The sequence below is a fragment of the Empidonax traillii genome, unplaced genomic scaffold (assembly GCF_003031625.1).
Source record: "Empidonax traillii isolate 1590-97213 ecotype Southwest subspecies unplaced genomic scaffold, ASM303162v1 scaffold173:size850371, whole genome shotgun sequence".
Classification (NCBI taxonomy): Eukaryota; Metazoa; Chordata; class Aves; order Passeriformes; family Tyrannidae; genus Empidonax; species Empidonax traillii.
Window position 1 is genome coordinate 551,516 of NW_020955366.1, and position 15,914 is coordinate 567,429.

Here is a 15,914-nt window from a genome sequence, read left to right on the forward strand (position 1 = left end):
ATGAGTTCTAGGCAGGAAAGAGAAGTTGATTAAAAAAGAAATGTGATAAATTGCAAAATGTCAGAGAGTGCCATGTGTCCTGAAATTAATTCCCAAGGTGACCATGCCATTCTGTACACAATCAACCACATTGTTTGGGAAAGAATTGTAGAAAATAAGTGTTTTTTCTTTCACTGTCCCTTCTTGTGCTGTGAGGATGTCTCCTAGTGCCACCTCCAGGGCTTAGAAACTGGGTGTGGCATCCCAGCCAGAAGCTGCTTCCCCTGAGATGCAATTGTCCTGACAGTAAAAAATGGGCTTCTTCTTCCACCATCTTCACTGCAGCCTTCTAATTTCCCCAACACCTGCTGCATCTGAGCTTCCATCATTTATATCCTGATAAGATACAGGGGTTGCCACTTATTAAATACTTTTGGTCCAGGTGGTCAGACTGCAGCATCCCAGTGCCCTGACTGGAGTGAAAGAGAGGTGAGTCTCACTGCCAGCTGTGTCTGGGTCTGCAAGTTTAAGGATCTCAGGGTTATAACTCAAAGCAGGTCTAAGCAACACCAGTTCCCCAGAAGATCTCAGTGTCCTGCCCACAGAAAGCCACGGTGCAGGAGTTGGTTTGGATTGGCAGAAGCTGTGATTTTGTCAGAGCTAAAGGTCTGGAATTTGATTTCAGCCAGGAAGAGACAAACCATGGATTTTGTGCCTGAGAATGGCTACCTTGATTTACTGCACAGTGACTTCGACCCGCTGCAGCTGTGTGCTTTCCTGGATCCTAAGTCATCTGGAGATGGAGAATGTGACTTCACTGCAGGTTAGTAAAAGTCTAAAAAATGTCTGGTTAGTTTAGTGCTCATGCTGCAAGTTATTGCCATCTCCTCTCTGAGCCATCTAATGGCACTTTATCTTGGTGATGGGGCTAAATTCTACAAGCACTTGGTGTTATATTATGGGAACTTGGTTTGCATCTGTATATACAGTAGTGACTGCTTCCAGAAACTGTTGTGTTTTTAAACTGTACTTATTTACAGCATCCTGCTGAGTCAGTCTAACAAAACTTACTGTACTGGGATCATTGTGATTGATTTTTTCCCAGGCTGATCTTTTCTCTCTCAACTTGACTGTCAGTAACAGCTGCAGGAGTGTGTCTTCACCCCATGGCCTCACTTGCTCAGTGACTGAAAGCAGGATGAATTACGAATCAAGGACTGACTCTTGTGCTATCAGAGATGTTTCACTTATTTGAATACTTTTGAGCCTTAGCAGTGTCTGAGGTGATGTAGGTAAATCAAACATCATCAGGACACACCAACAGTTATTGGAAGCTGAACATCTCTGCTGGGCATGGGTTTGACCTTGCCCAACTAGAAGCTTCACATGCAATCTGCAGTACATGGACACAGCGTTGCTCTGAACAGGGAATTTCGATGGCACCACCGTATCCTGCTGAAGAAGGTTTAATAGTGTGCATGAGTCTGGGCTTTAATGTCATAGAATGGATTTGGGAAATACTTTATTTACTAGGAGAGATGAGGTCTCAGAGTTTAGCAAAAGTACTGACTTCCAGGTGATTGTGAATTACTGAGAGTTCAGTTCTGTTCCTCCTTAGCCAACTTACAATGCAGAGCCAAAGCCTTACGCTGAAGCAAAAAATCTGCCTGTTCTGCATGTCATGCTATCTGTGTTTTTTGCTCCTTATTTATGGTATTCACTGAGCCAAATCATATTCTTCTTTAGATCTTGAAGTTGATGCCAGCAACTATGAACAGTTAAATAATATGGATTTCATGACTACTATGGAAAATGCTGAAAATGGAGATGGGTCGTATCTCTGTTCCAACACCACAGATGCTTATGCTAAAATGGGTATGAAACTAATTTTAGGGTTTTAACTTGTTATTTTACAATCACCTGCTGTAGCTGCTCCTTACAAAAATTCTATTTTCACTCTGAAGCAGTGGCACATGCTCAAGTGGCCTGTCCCTCATGCATGGTAGATCAAACCAGAGCACCTAAACCTGTGCATTGTAGGGAAACAGAGGAACAGTACTTGTGGCTGTTGGGGGGAAATCTCTCTATTAATGTCGTCTTCTGCTTAATACTTCCTGTCTCAACTTCTCCTTTCTTGTGATCTTTATTTCCTGAACAGCAATTTACAAGAAAAACTTAATTTAACTCTTCAATTTTACTTAAACTGCAGATTTCTGTTAATAAGGGCAAGCTTACAAGAATTTTACTGAGAAATTTACTATGTCATTGCTGTGTTCCTCTCTTTTTCTTTCCTATGTTGCTAGCTGAATTAGTAGAATATGTGCTCAAGGATCATCAGGAGAAGCAAGTGGAAGACATTTTTGGTAAGATTTATATGCCAAAGACTCATTTTCTCCATAACAGTGTTCTGGCTATCATGTGCTTCATGCCCACAGTTCAAACACTAATAAAGTTTCTACACATCTGGTGTCTTCTTCTTTCCACTTGTGAACAGTGTCCTGGAGATACTTGCTTGACTTCTGGGACAAAGTCATTGCTTAGGTAGTAGCAAAAATGCAGCTGTTTACTATTTCAGAATATATATATATTAATGTGTGGCTGTTGAGAAATCCATAGAATCAGAAAGAGTCACACAATATCTGTATATCCTTTTTTTATGTTTGAGCAAAATAATTTGGAATAATTTACCAAAGGTCAGACCTTCCCTAGAATAATTCCGGCTACAGGAAGCTCACATGACTTTTCAAATGATTTATACTGCTCCTTGGAATGTCTAGAATTTGGGGGGTTTTGCACCTAATGGCAATATTTATATTTGTTTTAGAAAAAAAAACCCAAACAAGATACAGTTTTAATACTTTAGTATTTGCCAGTAGAAGAATGGTATGGGTAACTTCACAGTTCTTGCAACACAAAGTGTAAAATCATTTTAGAACCCTTTACTGTGTCTCCTAAAGGATCTAATCTCTCTTGTACATAAATTGAGTAACTTTACCTGTACTGAGATCACACTGTGACAGGGCTGTGATGTTTTATCCTTTACTCATCCCTAGAGCACTAAAAAGTATTTATGTTTTATTTACCACTGAATTTATGGCAGTAGATTAATAGTTTGCAGTTCAGAAACTAGCACGTGGTAAGAAAATCTGCATTCAGAGTTCTGTGGGCTTTCTAAATCATATTAATCTGGACACATGTTTTATGGCATAATTTGGTTTTTATCTTTTATTTGGAGCCTATTCCATCTTTGCTGCCTGATGGTGTGTTTCTCTAGCTTTTACTTCTCTCTGCAATTTTTCTAGGAGAACAAAGGTTGACATTTGGGCATTTTTCATGTTTTTAGCAGGGAACCTCAATTTGGATGAAATGGCTGCTGAAAACACTGAGAAATTTCCTGATGTAAAGAAGCAGAAGTGTCATAAACGAAGTAAGTGAAGAACATTAAGAATTTGGAAGGGTGTAGTGTTTGAATTCTGAACTTTCATGGTTTTAGCACAGCCCCAATGCACTTCTCATGCAGTTTTTCACTCATTCAACCAGATGTGTTTCCTCTGCCCCTGCTCGTGGTGTGTGGGCAGGAACTGAAAACAGCTCTTCCAGGCACAGGATTTACAATTCACAGAATCTGCTGTCCTGTGACATGACATTAGGCATGATCTATTTCTTCACATTTTTATCATCCATGTAACAGTGGATTAACTTCTTTTTCATTGAATCTATAACTTGGCAAGTACTGGCTGAACAATTCCCTCTTTAACAGCAAGGGCAACAGCAAAAATCTTTGGGTGGCACGAAAATCTGAAGCCTAATTAAAACTTCACAGTCAGAGTGAAATAATAATATGAGGCTTTTCACATTCATGTCTATGCACTGGACATGCACAGTTCTGAAACAGCTGAATTGAAACTCATAACACCCCCTCCTACTTTAAAAGGTTAAAATAAGCTTCCATGGGGTAAACTCAAAATTACCAAACCGGTTCAGTTTTTGTCACTTATTCTCACCTCTCTTTCTTTCAGCATTCTTAGGCTCTGCAGAAAATTGCACTGATGCTTCAGAACCAAAATACAGGAAAACTGGTAAGTCATTGGCTGAATAGGAGAAGATTATGGAACATGTATTTTCTCACGTTCCAGAGTGTCATCCTCTGCTAGGTATTGGAGCTCTGTCTTCTAGGAAAAATTTGCTCTCATAGATTTGGTGATTTTGACCATCATGCATTTTCATGGTTCTGCAAAAATCACACTTTTATACTTCTCTGAATAATTTATGGTGTAACAAATCCATGTCCTCTCATCAGCAACTCTTAACTCGTGCAACTTGGGATCAACCCCACAGTAGCCCAGGAACAGCTGGATCCTCGCGCTTCAAAAGCACATATTCTTGCCAGGGGATAGGAAAATTACTTTCTTAACATCAGCACAGTTGAGCTTTTCTAAATCCATCTGAAAGAAGAAAGCAAAACAGTGGAGAACTGTCTTGGTGCCAAATTCTGTAGTTTTGATCACGTACACCTCTTGTTTATGGTGGGTAATATGACTCAGGTCGTAGTTCGGCGTTTCCTGGGCTTGATCTCAGGAAGGAGTGTGACATCTTCCAAAACTCTGGGGAAACGTCCTAGTGAAAATAATAATGGTGAAGAGATGATTTCTTGGTCCAGTCCATGCTATAAAGTCCTTTAACCAAAGTAAGAAAGGGAGAAGGGGAAATTTCTAGGCTTTTGCACATTGTCAGACCTTCTGCAATGCCCGGGGCCAGTGGTCAGGCTGGAACTCGCTCCCTACGTGTCAACTGGTGCTACTGTTCTTACCCTACTGTAGCCTAAATGGATGTGTCAGACATAGATGAAACAGCAAAGTACTCTTCCAACATCCATGTGAGAGCAACCAGTTTTGGATGAATATTTTACACCGTGTTTTGAATTGACATTTGACTTGTTGTATGTCAGCACACCTCACGAACCCCCTCAGGGGAACTCTGACTGTACCAAACCCTGGGGGCCATGGACATGTCAGGAAGGGCAGCCAAACCAGAGTGTAACCTAGAGATCCATCCAGAGAGCTCCTGGATCAGGGGGGCTGCACCTCAGCACAATTCAGGCCAGCAGCTGGTAAGGAACTGGCACAGACTGGATGAAAGTCATAGAGAACAGATATGTGCACTGGGTCTGTGATCCAAGCTGATTTTCTGGTGTTCATGTGGAGTTCTGAGGCAGTGGGGAGGGAGGATTGAACAGAATTAGCTGTAGAAAAGATACATTTGCTCGTTCTGGAGAGGTAATCAGAGTTTCTACTGAATGAATACCTGATGATTGTAGTTATTTAGGCACAGGTGAAATTCCTGGCAGCTGGTACCCATTAAAGGTGGGTTACCTTCTATCTGCTTAAGTTCCCTTAGAGATTAGGCACTTTTAAAAGCCTTTTTTTATGCCACAGTAACAACAAGAGTTTTCAATAAGGAAACAGCACATCAGTTCCAAATGCCCCACCCTACAGAACTTGCATTCCAACATCATCACAGAGCTAACAGGTGCTTTGTAAAGCTGCACCTATCCTTTTTCTGGAAGTCCTCACAATATTTTCAGTCTCTCTACCTTCCTTAGTGCACTAAAGGCACTGAGGTGCTAAGGAAGGAATATGTAAATAAGACAGTATAAGTACTATGTACAAAAATCTAATGGACAAAAAGATGGGCCACTTGACAAAAATCAGGAATTTATTTAACCTGTCACAGAGTGATCCTGCAAAGGTAAGTGTATCAACTCTTCAGAAGGGTAGGACTACCTACAGTAAAGAGGATAATGTGTACTAAATTCAGAGTGGCAAGCAAAGGATGAGATTCTTTCAAAGGAATTGAAGGAAAGTTTGCCCAACTGTTTCGGTAGATATAGCAATATCTGTTATCATCTGACCATAGCAATGCAGAATTAATCCCACTGATTTAAGCATAAACTGAAAAACACTTTTTAATATCTGATTTTATACCTCAGTAAAAATAGAAGATTCTTTAACAAAATAACACCTCAGTTCCTCATAAGCAATGTAAATACATTCCACCCTAAAAGGCTTGCATTGCAGACATGGTGTAATTTATAGTGGCACAAAACCCACTCAGGTCTGTAGCTCTAGATAAAAACATCAGACCACAGAAAGTGATCAAATATAGACTTACTTTTTGCTGCTAGACAGGAGAGGGAAGGAAAAGGCAAAAAAAAATCTCTGAGAATAAGGATGTGGCAAAACCAAGGAAACTAGCAGAATAATTCAAATTAGCAAGTGTACCTTACTTGATTTGTAAGAAACTTTCCATAAGCACATGAAATTGTACAGTGCATGAGTCTCTCTCCTCATTTGTCCCATTTGTGGAAGAAAAAAAAGCGCTGTGGGCAAGATGCATCTTTTAAAATGCAGGTGTTTGTGATTGTTCTTTGGGAAACATTCTTAGGGTTGTCCTTGCAAGCACTGTAGTGTCTCAGCAGAGGCCTCAGTTTGCTGCACTTGGACCTCTCTGCTCTTGTGCAATACTGAGATAACAACCTGTCCTTGGGAAATTATCACAGCCAGTATCAGACCTTGCTATGTCTAATCTGTCAGCTATCCATGTGTAACATCATTTACATATCTATTTACAGCTATCCATGTGTAACATACATTTACATTTAAATCTGGAGATTTCTAAAAATAAGACAGACCAGGAAAAGAGAAAATATAAAAGGTGAACTACTCAGAAGAAAAAGTGATCCACTACAGAATTTCAAAAATATGTTTTAGATTTTGAGAGCTGAGTATATTCCAGAAAGCTAGTGTGAACTGTTCTTGCTGACTAGTGATTTGTGATATCTGTTGTTATCTCTTCTCTGGTCCCCTTAACTTCTAGCAATGAGATAACTTTCTCCTGTTGTTTTCCTTTTTTATTTTTAAGTGGAAGTGCCTGCAGTGTCTGCAGGGAATGGCAGCTTCTTAGCTCTGCCTCTCAGCAGCCTGCCAGTGAGCTGCACCTCCCTGACTAACCAGCACTTGTCCTTTTCTGGTCCTGCTGCCCACAGCTTGGAAAGAAGTTTCCTAATTCCTGGTACGTACCCAGGGCTGTAGGTGTGCACCTGTACAGAGGCTGATTTATACAAGGGGAAAACTCTTTTATAAATCTTGACCATGAACAATGGCAGGAAAACCAAGTATGGCAGCTCTCTCAATCAAGCACTTGAAGTGTGGCTCTCACTAAAAGAATGAAAACATTCAAGGGAAATTAAAGGGTATTGCCCCTAATGAAATAGGAGGAATCCTTCATTTAATTGGTGAAGTGCAGGTTAGAAGAGAACAGTTATTTACTATATGCTAATCTAAGTAATTACCTACTGGCACTTAAGAACAGGAAGTCACAAAACTTTCATTAATAAACTTTGATTTAGCTGCAATTACTTTTTCACTCCGAGGTCTGTAAAGGACTGGGGGATAATTACATTTGCAATAGTAGAGCAAAATCTAGGTTGTAATTTAGCTCATAAAAGCTGAGTATTGAGGGGCTGTGTAGGCACCTGGCCTTGGTCATGCTGTGCAGCAGAGGGTGCTCATGGTACACTGTGAAGTGCTAATTACAAAGACACAGTTCAACACCTTTCACTGTTAAATCTGTGCTGGAAAGGAACCAAAAGCAGGCTATAAGTTGGAAGCCTTGAAGTGTCTGATGCTAGCTGAAGCAGCATAAAGCAGCAGAAGAAATTCTGTCACACCTACAGAAACTCAGAGCTATGGCTGATTAAATTGCAAGCATTGAATCATCAAAAAAATTACCCAGTGTGGGTTGGGAGGGGGGATGCTTGCTGGCTACTTGTGCAGCCTGCATGATGTTCACTTAGGTGGGATGCTAAAATTAATGTGGATACTATTTTCACATCTTCTCTCTTCTGGATCTCTGTCTATATGTTGACAGACTTTGCCTTAAGCACTTTTCCTTCTATTATTAGAATTTCCTTTTAGACTGTCTAAAACCAGAGGACACTAAAAGCTAATGTAATTATTCTGCACTCATTTCAGGATCTTCAGAACCTTGTACTGCAGGGTTCCTACCTGTCAGTGTGAAAGGGAGCCAGGACAATCCAGGCTTTGCAGATCCTCCTCAGCAGTTACTTAACTTTGTTCTTGAAAATGGCATATCTGATTTTATAATATATCCAGGTAAGAGCAATAGCCTTTCATCCACATAAATAGGCATAAAGTACTGAGAAGTCAGTGCTGCCAACAAAGTGCTAAGTTCAGTTTTTGATAGCTATGAGATGCTAAAAACTACCATCTGTTTCTTGCCAGTGCTGCCTTCTTCCATGGAAACATTCATACCCCCAAGTTTTCCAGTTAGTTCATTTGGTAAGCAGAAAATCGATTTTTATATATGTTCAACACTTTTAACTGCTAGAGGGACTATATTGTTTCTACTCAAAGCCAATTCTTCTCTGCAGGCTCTACTCATATTGGTCTTATTGAGGAAAATAAAAATTGATAGCATTGCCTTTTTTGTATTGATCACTGTCTGCTTAATCTAATCCAAAAGAAGGTTCAGGTAAGGCTTTGCAGAGCTACAGGTTCAGCTGTATTTTAGCAGCCTCTGTGTTTGCCATGAGGTTCCAGTTTCTGGAATAAGTCTTGTCTAGTTAAAGCAATGCAAAGCCCAGTGTGCTTGAGCCCCATCAGAGAGTGGAAGTTGTTCTGGTCCTGGCATGACCTGAGCATCTGCAAGGCTCAGTGCTGGAAGCCAGACTCACATGGAAGCCTCAAACCAAACCTGTGATAACTTATTTAACTGAATAAAACAGAAGCCTAATGTAAAGAAAGGCTTATAACAAAGCCAGAGCCCCGATCAGAATATAATAGTCCCACCTGTGGCAATGAACTTCCCTGAGACACTTTTTCCAGCCCTCGGAGAGGGGCTGGAAGCAGGAGTTTGATGCCAGTGTTCAGTTGCTGGTCCCTGCAGCTGCAGCAGCCCAGTACAGGTGTTCTGTTGCCCTCTGGTGGCTTCCACCGCCACAAAAGCAAAAGCATGAAGTGGGGAATAAGAGGCAAATATCCCTAGGTCTGGGGAAGTCTTTGTAAATTATATATACTGCCTATCTGAAAACACAATGCTGATGATTCCAACCGATTTGCAGCAAAACGACATATGAATGTTGCAAGTCTCAGAATTCCAAATGCAGCAGAAAAATTAGCACAGAAGATTACAAGCCAGTGTCTTTTCCTTCTTGAAAAATTATTCAGTCCTGGTTGATTTGACCAGTTTCTCATCTAAATGTCCCATTACAGCTTCTTTGGTTTTTCGTTCTGTTTTCTAAATTAATAAAATAAATAGTAAACCAAAACCAGACACTTGCCTGAAAACAGGCACGACCCTTCTTTATTTAATATTTTCGGTTGATTTTTCTTCTACAAGGAGGAGAGCTATCTTTGTATCAAATGTATTCTTCCACTGAAAAAAAGGACTTGCTTATTAGAAGTCTGTGGTGCTTCCCTGCTAGAAACAACTCCCAACTCAAACCATTCCAAAGGTTGCTGGCATGCAGGATAGGAATTAATTTCCGGATCTCTGAAACTCTAAGACTTGTATTTTTTTAAACCACATTCTACATCAAGATGATGATATGGTATGAAATACATTTGTACAAACTTAAGGAGATTAACTTGCTTTGATTTGGGGGATTTTTTGCACATCTCTGCTACATATAGTTCCAAAACTAAGAGATTGGGTTTGTTACAGTCTCTGTCAATTTAAGTTCTGTCTTGCATTTGCAAAGCTTTGCCTACCAAGAGTTTTGTCAAAACTGATAGTCTGTCATTACCAGCCTGTAGAAAATATGCTCTCTCTGAAACATTCCTGATTCCTTTGTGTAAAGCAGACACTGCTCATCTGACCCATGTGCTAAAATTTGAAAGCAAATACATAAAACCAAGGGAAATTGGACAGCAACAGGACTTTGCCAGCAAAAGCAATGGGTAGATTCTGTTACCAACAGTCACTTCTCTGTGACTTTCATCCTTAGTGCTCAGTTACAAGGTGTAGAATAACAACATGAAGCAATTGCTTTTGAAGACATAGAGAAGCACTATGAGTGAATGTGAATTTATGCAAAACTCTGACACTTAAAAGAACAACGGATGTCACATTGCAATGATAGATCTGCTTCATGCCACCGTCAGAGCAGCTGTTGGCTTGTTTGGAGCCACACTGTCTGCAGCTGCACATCAGCTGAATCCTACCTGTGTGAGGACTTCTTTCCCTTTCCTTGTAAAGTCAACAAAATATCTCTTCCTCCGAATATATGCTGCAATGAACTTAAAAATTTGCATAAGTCTTATTGTTAAAATTAGTAAGGCTGAATCAATGACTATCTCGATGTCTTCAAGTATGTTGTTTTGTTTCTCCAGATGTAGAAACATTTGAAGAAGTTCAAGATTCCATAGTTCCTTCTGAAGACCCTTTCAAAACACAGGGTGAGTTTAGAACTCTTAACTTAAACTTTCCAGTATTTTCTGGAAAAAGACTCTTATGCTTCTTTTTGTACAGAAAAGCTACTTGTAGGAATTGTCATTAAATGATTTGTGGAGCTGTTCTGAGGGCCTGGGCACAATTCCTGTTTTCAAGATGTTAGACTTGACTACCTTTAGATATCTAGCTGTAGTACTTACTCTCAGCAGGTCATCATGCTTAGCTGTTTTTATCATCTGTGTAGATAGCTCCAAAATAATTCAGTTCCTAGATTTAAAATTGTCTGTTGTGACTGCACTTCTAACCTGCAGTTGCATGGGATAAATCCAGACCTATGGGCTTTATGGGAATGGATGTATTTTCACCATATTACCATAGCACTTAAAGCAGCATGAAATGATGATATAATTTGTGGGCTGGTTTCTTCAGTTTGTGTGTGCTTTTTATTTCTCTAGAGCTGGTGGAAACTTTCTGTACATCCCTTAAGGATTATTTCCGAGACACGTGCAAGTTTGTGACCATGGAGCGTGAGGTAGCTCTGGATCACCTGTTCATTGATGGGACACTTGTTCAAAGCCAAACTGAAACCAGGACTGGAAGGAATAATGCAAAAACAACAGAAAACCAGCTGGTAACTTGCAGTCTGCATGAGAAGGAAAAGACAGCCATTGACAGAAGCCAAATATTTCAAATCCCACAACGTAAAGGCTTAGAGACTAAAGTGATTGTGGTGCTGGGAAAAGCAGGAATGGGAAAAAGCATTCTCGTTCAGAAGATCTGCCAAGACTGGTCCAATGGAGAGTTTTCTGAGTTTGAATTTGTGTTTTGGTTTGACTGTGAACAAATAAGCTTGCCTGAGAAGCGATACAGCCTGCAGGAACTGCTGCTTGAATTTTTTGTAAAACCTCAAGAGGGAAGCAAAGAGATATTTGAGTATATATTGCAAAATCCTGCTAAAGTCCTTCTGGTTTTTGATGGTTTTAAAGGATTGCATGACCATGAGAATTCTCCTCGTCGCCCAGCCAGCCAGCCTGAAAAAGATTTGTACAGTATAAAGGAGCTGCTTTCAGGACTCACCCAAAAAAAGATACTCAATGGTTGTACCTTATTATTTACAGCAAGACCAAAAGACAAGGTGTACCACTACGTGTCCAAAGTGGATAAGACCATTGAAATAGTAGGATTTTCCCCTGAGCAGAGAGAACTGTACATAACCAAATACTTCAAGGGATTGTCCTACTGTGACAGTGCACTGAAATTAGTCAAAGAGCATGAGTACTTGTTCAGTCATTGTTACAGCCCTGGTATGTGTAAATTTATTTGTTTTCTTTGTGAGACAGCACTTGAAATGGGAGAGGAAAGCCTCCCTTCAACTCTTTCTGAAGTCTTCCTGAAATTTTTTCAGCAGAAGACAATACCTGTGCAAACAGATGTTACAGGCACACAAAATCAAGAGAATCTTGCTCCCTTAGGCCGTATAGCCTGGTGTCTTGGAGAAAAGCAGCAAAGTGCCATGAAAAGTGATCTGTTTCCTTCTAAGGAAGCTAAAGAGTTTGCTCTGAAATATGGATTTTTCCTGCCATTTGCGTTCCCCAGACATTCAGATAGCGAAGAAGAGGAATTTGGGAGCACGTTCTCTGATTTTGTTGTTCAGAACTTCTTGTGTGCGCTTCACCTTCTGTTAGCAGAAGAGCTCAAGGATAAAAGTGTAACAAAGTACCTGTCTTTTCCATCCAAAAGGAAAAAACCCTATAACTGGTTAGATTTGGTGCCTCGATTTCTGTCTGGGTTGTTGTTTCTCCAGGATGACCCTTACTTCTGCTCCCTTTCAAATCAGGATGCAATACAAGCAGTGAAGAAGCAGAATAAACTCTTGAAATACATTAAAAGGCTGCAGATTAATGATCTCTGTCCAGAGAGGTTGCTGGAGCTCTTACGCTGTGTTTATGAAACACAAAACCATTACCTCCTGCAGCACGTGGCCTTGAGACTCAAGCCAGACTTGTCTTTCCTGGACATAGTCCTTACACCACCCGATGTCCACGTGCTGCACTCTATTTTAAAAAGGTCAAGAAAGGAGTTTTCCTTGGATTTGAGAAACAGCAGCATTGACATGCAAGGGCTCAAAGACTTGGTCAGCCTGAAGAACGTGGCGTCGTTCAGGTTGGTCACTCTCTGTACGTAGTTCGTAGCACTCTGTAGATGACACCCTTTATACAACAACAACAGCTCTCCCATCTGTTGGTTTTGCATGTTTTGTCACCTCACAGGGCCTCCCTCAATGACACTGTCCGACTCTGGAAATCTTTAGAACAGTCGAAAGACTACGAGCTGCTGAAAGCCTCTGCAGAGAAATTTGTTCTTAATCCCTTTAAGGCAAAGACGATGAAGGACATCAGTGACCTCTCTGACCTTGTAGAGATACAAGAGAAGATGGTGAATTGGTAGGCTCATTTATGATCAGAAATCCTCTTGTGCTTGCAATTTCAGAAAATGGAGTTTCACTGACAGTGCTGCACAGCAGAGTTCTCTGCTTTTCCAAAGGAGAAGTAACTCAGGCAGTGCAAGCTCTTGTACCACGTCAGGGCATTCTCCTACCCTGCTGTGAGCTGGCTGTCATGGCAGGGTGGAGCAATGACAACCACTCACAGAATATTCATCAAAAGTGCCCATAAAACAGCCAGCTGTCATTTTTTTCTTCAGATTTCTTTTTAATCTCCAAGTGGGCCATCTTTCAATTGCTTTCAGTGCTAACTTGAGCTGATTCTTTCCCCCTGTAGCCCCTGGGCCATGAGTGAAAGCTTGTTTTGCACTGGTCACACATGGCCTGAGTCAGTCTTTTAGCCCGGGAGGGGAAAGCTTGGATCCATAAACCCTGTGTTTCATCCCTGCTCATACTGGGGCTAGGGGACTGGTTGCAATTAAAAGCACACAGAAATAAAGTTTTTGGTTTGTTTTTTAAACGATGGCTTCCATTTTAAGATGTGCAGAGTATTTTGATTAAAATATACACAAAATACTTTCATGTCTGACAGAAAATAGTTGATATAGAAAAGCGTATTTTTAAGTTTTATTGGAAAAAGAACAAAGAACTGCACTATGAAAGGCAATAATCAGAATGAAATTACTCAGCTGAAGAAAGGTTGGAGCAGAAGTTATTCTGAAGTTTCCTGGTTCCTCAGTTAATTCAGCAATTGTTTATTTCCTGTAAAAATTTACTAACCAATTATTTTTAAAGCACTACTTTGGTTGCTAAAATATTTATCATACTCTGGTTCTACTGTGATTTGTTTAGTGAGCAAGATGCATCTGAGTCCACCAGCTATGAAATTCGTGCCATCAAAAACCTCAGAAAACTCGAATTTGCGTAAGTGTTGAACTTCTCTGCTGATTGACATGGTTACATTTAAGAAGGAGAAATCATGGATATTGGCTGCAGTCCTTGAACTGATGTATAGTTAGTTTATGGTAAAGAAAACCTATTTTGCTTTTCTCAACTAGATTTATTAAATTATGGCCAAAACTCAGAAAGCATCATTTCTGGCTCCTGCAGTGATACAGATCAACAAGGTTTTATCAATTTTGTTTGATTTTACTACAAGTTCCCTCCTTACCAGCAGGTGTAGATCTTGTGCCACAGGGTACAAAATGTCTTGATCGTGATCCAGCTACCTGGGGAACATTTTTCCCCCAGAAATGCTAAGCTTTTCTACCTGGGTCTCCTGATGTGATTTTCTACCCTATCAGAGCTTAGGCCATGAGGGAATTATGTCAGAGAATGCCTCCCAAATAAATTATTTAGCACCCTTTTCCTAGAAGAAGGAAGGTTGACTTGGAAATACTTACTTTGAAAATGAGTGTTTAGTAACATTTCTTTTTTCTCCACAAACTTCAAGCAGCCTCCAAGGCTGTTCTATTGCTTAAAATATCCTGCCATGGGCTGTGAATCAGTTTGGGCAGAAATTGCAGCAGTGCAATGGAGAACTCTCAGCAGGTCTTCATCTGTTTCCTGCTCTTCAAATCTAACTCAACGCAGCACTGCAATGCTTGGCCTCACTTCTGATTTTATGCTGCTTTCTGTTCTCCTTTCCTCTTCTTATTTCCTTTTATTTAAATTAAATTTAAATCCTTTTAATTAAATTTACTCTGATACCAAAGAAACTCCAAATCAGAGATTAGGATCTGAGGGACTAATGTTGGGAGCACGGATATCAAAGAGCAATTTATGCTTTAAGATGCAGTGAAAGGTTGATTTTTGGTCTGAATTGCCAATAGTTGAGGCAAAAAATATTTTTTTAATCTCAGTTATCAAGATTATACTTTAAATTAAAAACCTGAGAAAGACAAAGAAAGAACAGAAACACAGAAATCTTAAAAAAGTGAGATGAGTTTTGCAAAGAGGAACAAAAAAGTGGCAAATGCATGTACCACTGACTCTGGTTCCTAAGGACCTTGGCCTTGAGTGCTCCTCATCTGGAGGCTTCACAGCAGAATTCCTTGCTGCAGGTGGTAGGGAAGAGTTGCTTCTGAGGAGTGTAAACAGCATTGGGGGCTGCAGGGAAAGAACTTGAAGATTCTTAAACTTTGCTGTCCGCGAGCATGTGAAAAAACTGCTGCGTGTCTGTGTTTTCTTCCAGGCTGGGTCCAGTGTGTGGCCCTCAGGGACTGCTAAGACTCGTCAAAATTCTTGCAGCATTTCCATCACTTCAACATTTAGAGTGAGTTCTGCTACAGATCAACTTTGCCACCATCAGCAGCCCTTGATGATGGGGGAGCTCTTGTACCCAAGAAACATTTTATGTTTATTGTTATGGCCACAAGACTCTTTATTTTGATGAAGAAACTGAACAGCAGACACATCCTGAGTCTGTAACAGCAGATGAAAAGCTCTTCATCTTCCCTTGGGACACTTGGTGGTGTTTCACTCAGTACCCTCAGTCACTTCCCTGGGTGTTCCTTGGCTTTTGGAAAGGGTTTAGTCCAGACCCACTGGGTGCTCCCCCTTTCCTGCCACAGCACCGCTCAACACTGCCTGAGGGTCACTTATTTCTTCCTTGAAGCTCCAGAACATGCCCTTATCCATGAAAAAAACAACTGTCTCTTAATTTTAAGCTTCCTTACACTGAAACAATTGTACCAACAATAGCCAGTACTCTGCCATGGTGTCTGTGAAAAGATGACTGAGGTTTGAGTGGACCTTTGGCCTCACTGGCTCAGCCCATTGGCCATTTGTCTGTATTGGATCTGGCCTTTTCATATTTTGGGAAAACAATAAAGCTTTAAGACTGAAATGAGCCCAATATATCCCAGCATTACCTGTCAGATTAGAAGGGGATCGAGTATCTAAAATTGTGACTTGATATGAAGAAAACCTTAATTTCTAATACTCCCACTCTGGAGAAGGATCTGTTTAGGCAGGGATTTACAACCTCTGCTGGATTTTGTCAGTTCTGTATTTCTGT

The 15,914-nt window shown here is 40.4% G+C and overlaps 1 protein-coding gene across 1 annotated transcript in view; it reads left to right on the forward strand.

The window, feature by feature from the left end:
* CIITA (class II major histocompatibility complex transactivator) overlaps positions 1-15,914 on the forward strand; it is a 33,698-nt gene that overhangs the window by 11,741 nt on the left and 6,043 nt on the right. The window contains exons 2-14 of the mRNA XM_027885862.1: positions 665-802; positions 1,726-1,854; positions 2,283-2,342; positions 3,323-3,406; positions 3,999-4,058; positions 6,901-7,050; positions 8,013-8,153; positions 8,283-8,339; positions 10,392-10,457; positions 10,908-12,615; positions 12,723-12,896; positions 13,748-13,819; positions 15,090-15,170. Of these exons, the coding sequence (XP_027741663.1) occupies positions 682-802; positions 1,726-1,854; positions 2,283-2,342; positions 3,323-3,406; positions 3,999-4,058; positions 6,901-7,050; positions 8,013-8,153; positions 8,283-8,339; positions 10,392-10,457; positions 10,908-12,615; positions 12,723-12,896; positions 13,748-13,819; positions 15,090-15,170 (2,903 nt within the window). The 5' untranslated portion in view covers positions 665-681. The remainder of the gene's footprint in view (positions 1-664; positions 803-1,725; positions 1,855-2,282; positions 2,343-3,322; positions 3,407-3,998; positions 4,059-6,900; positions 7,051-8,012; positions 8,154-8,282; positions 8,340-10,391; positions 10,458-10,907; positions 12,616-12,722; positions 12,897-13,747; positions 13,820-15,089; positions 15,171-15,914) is intronic.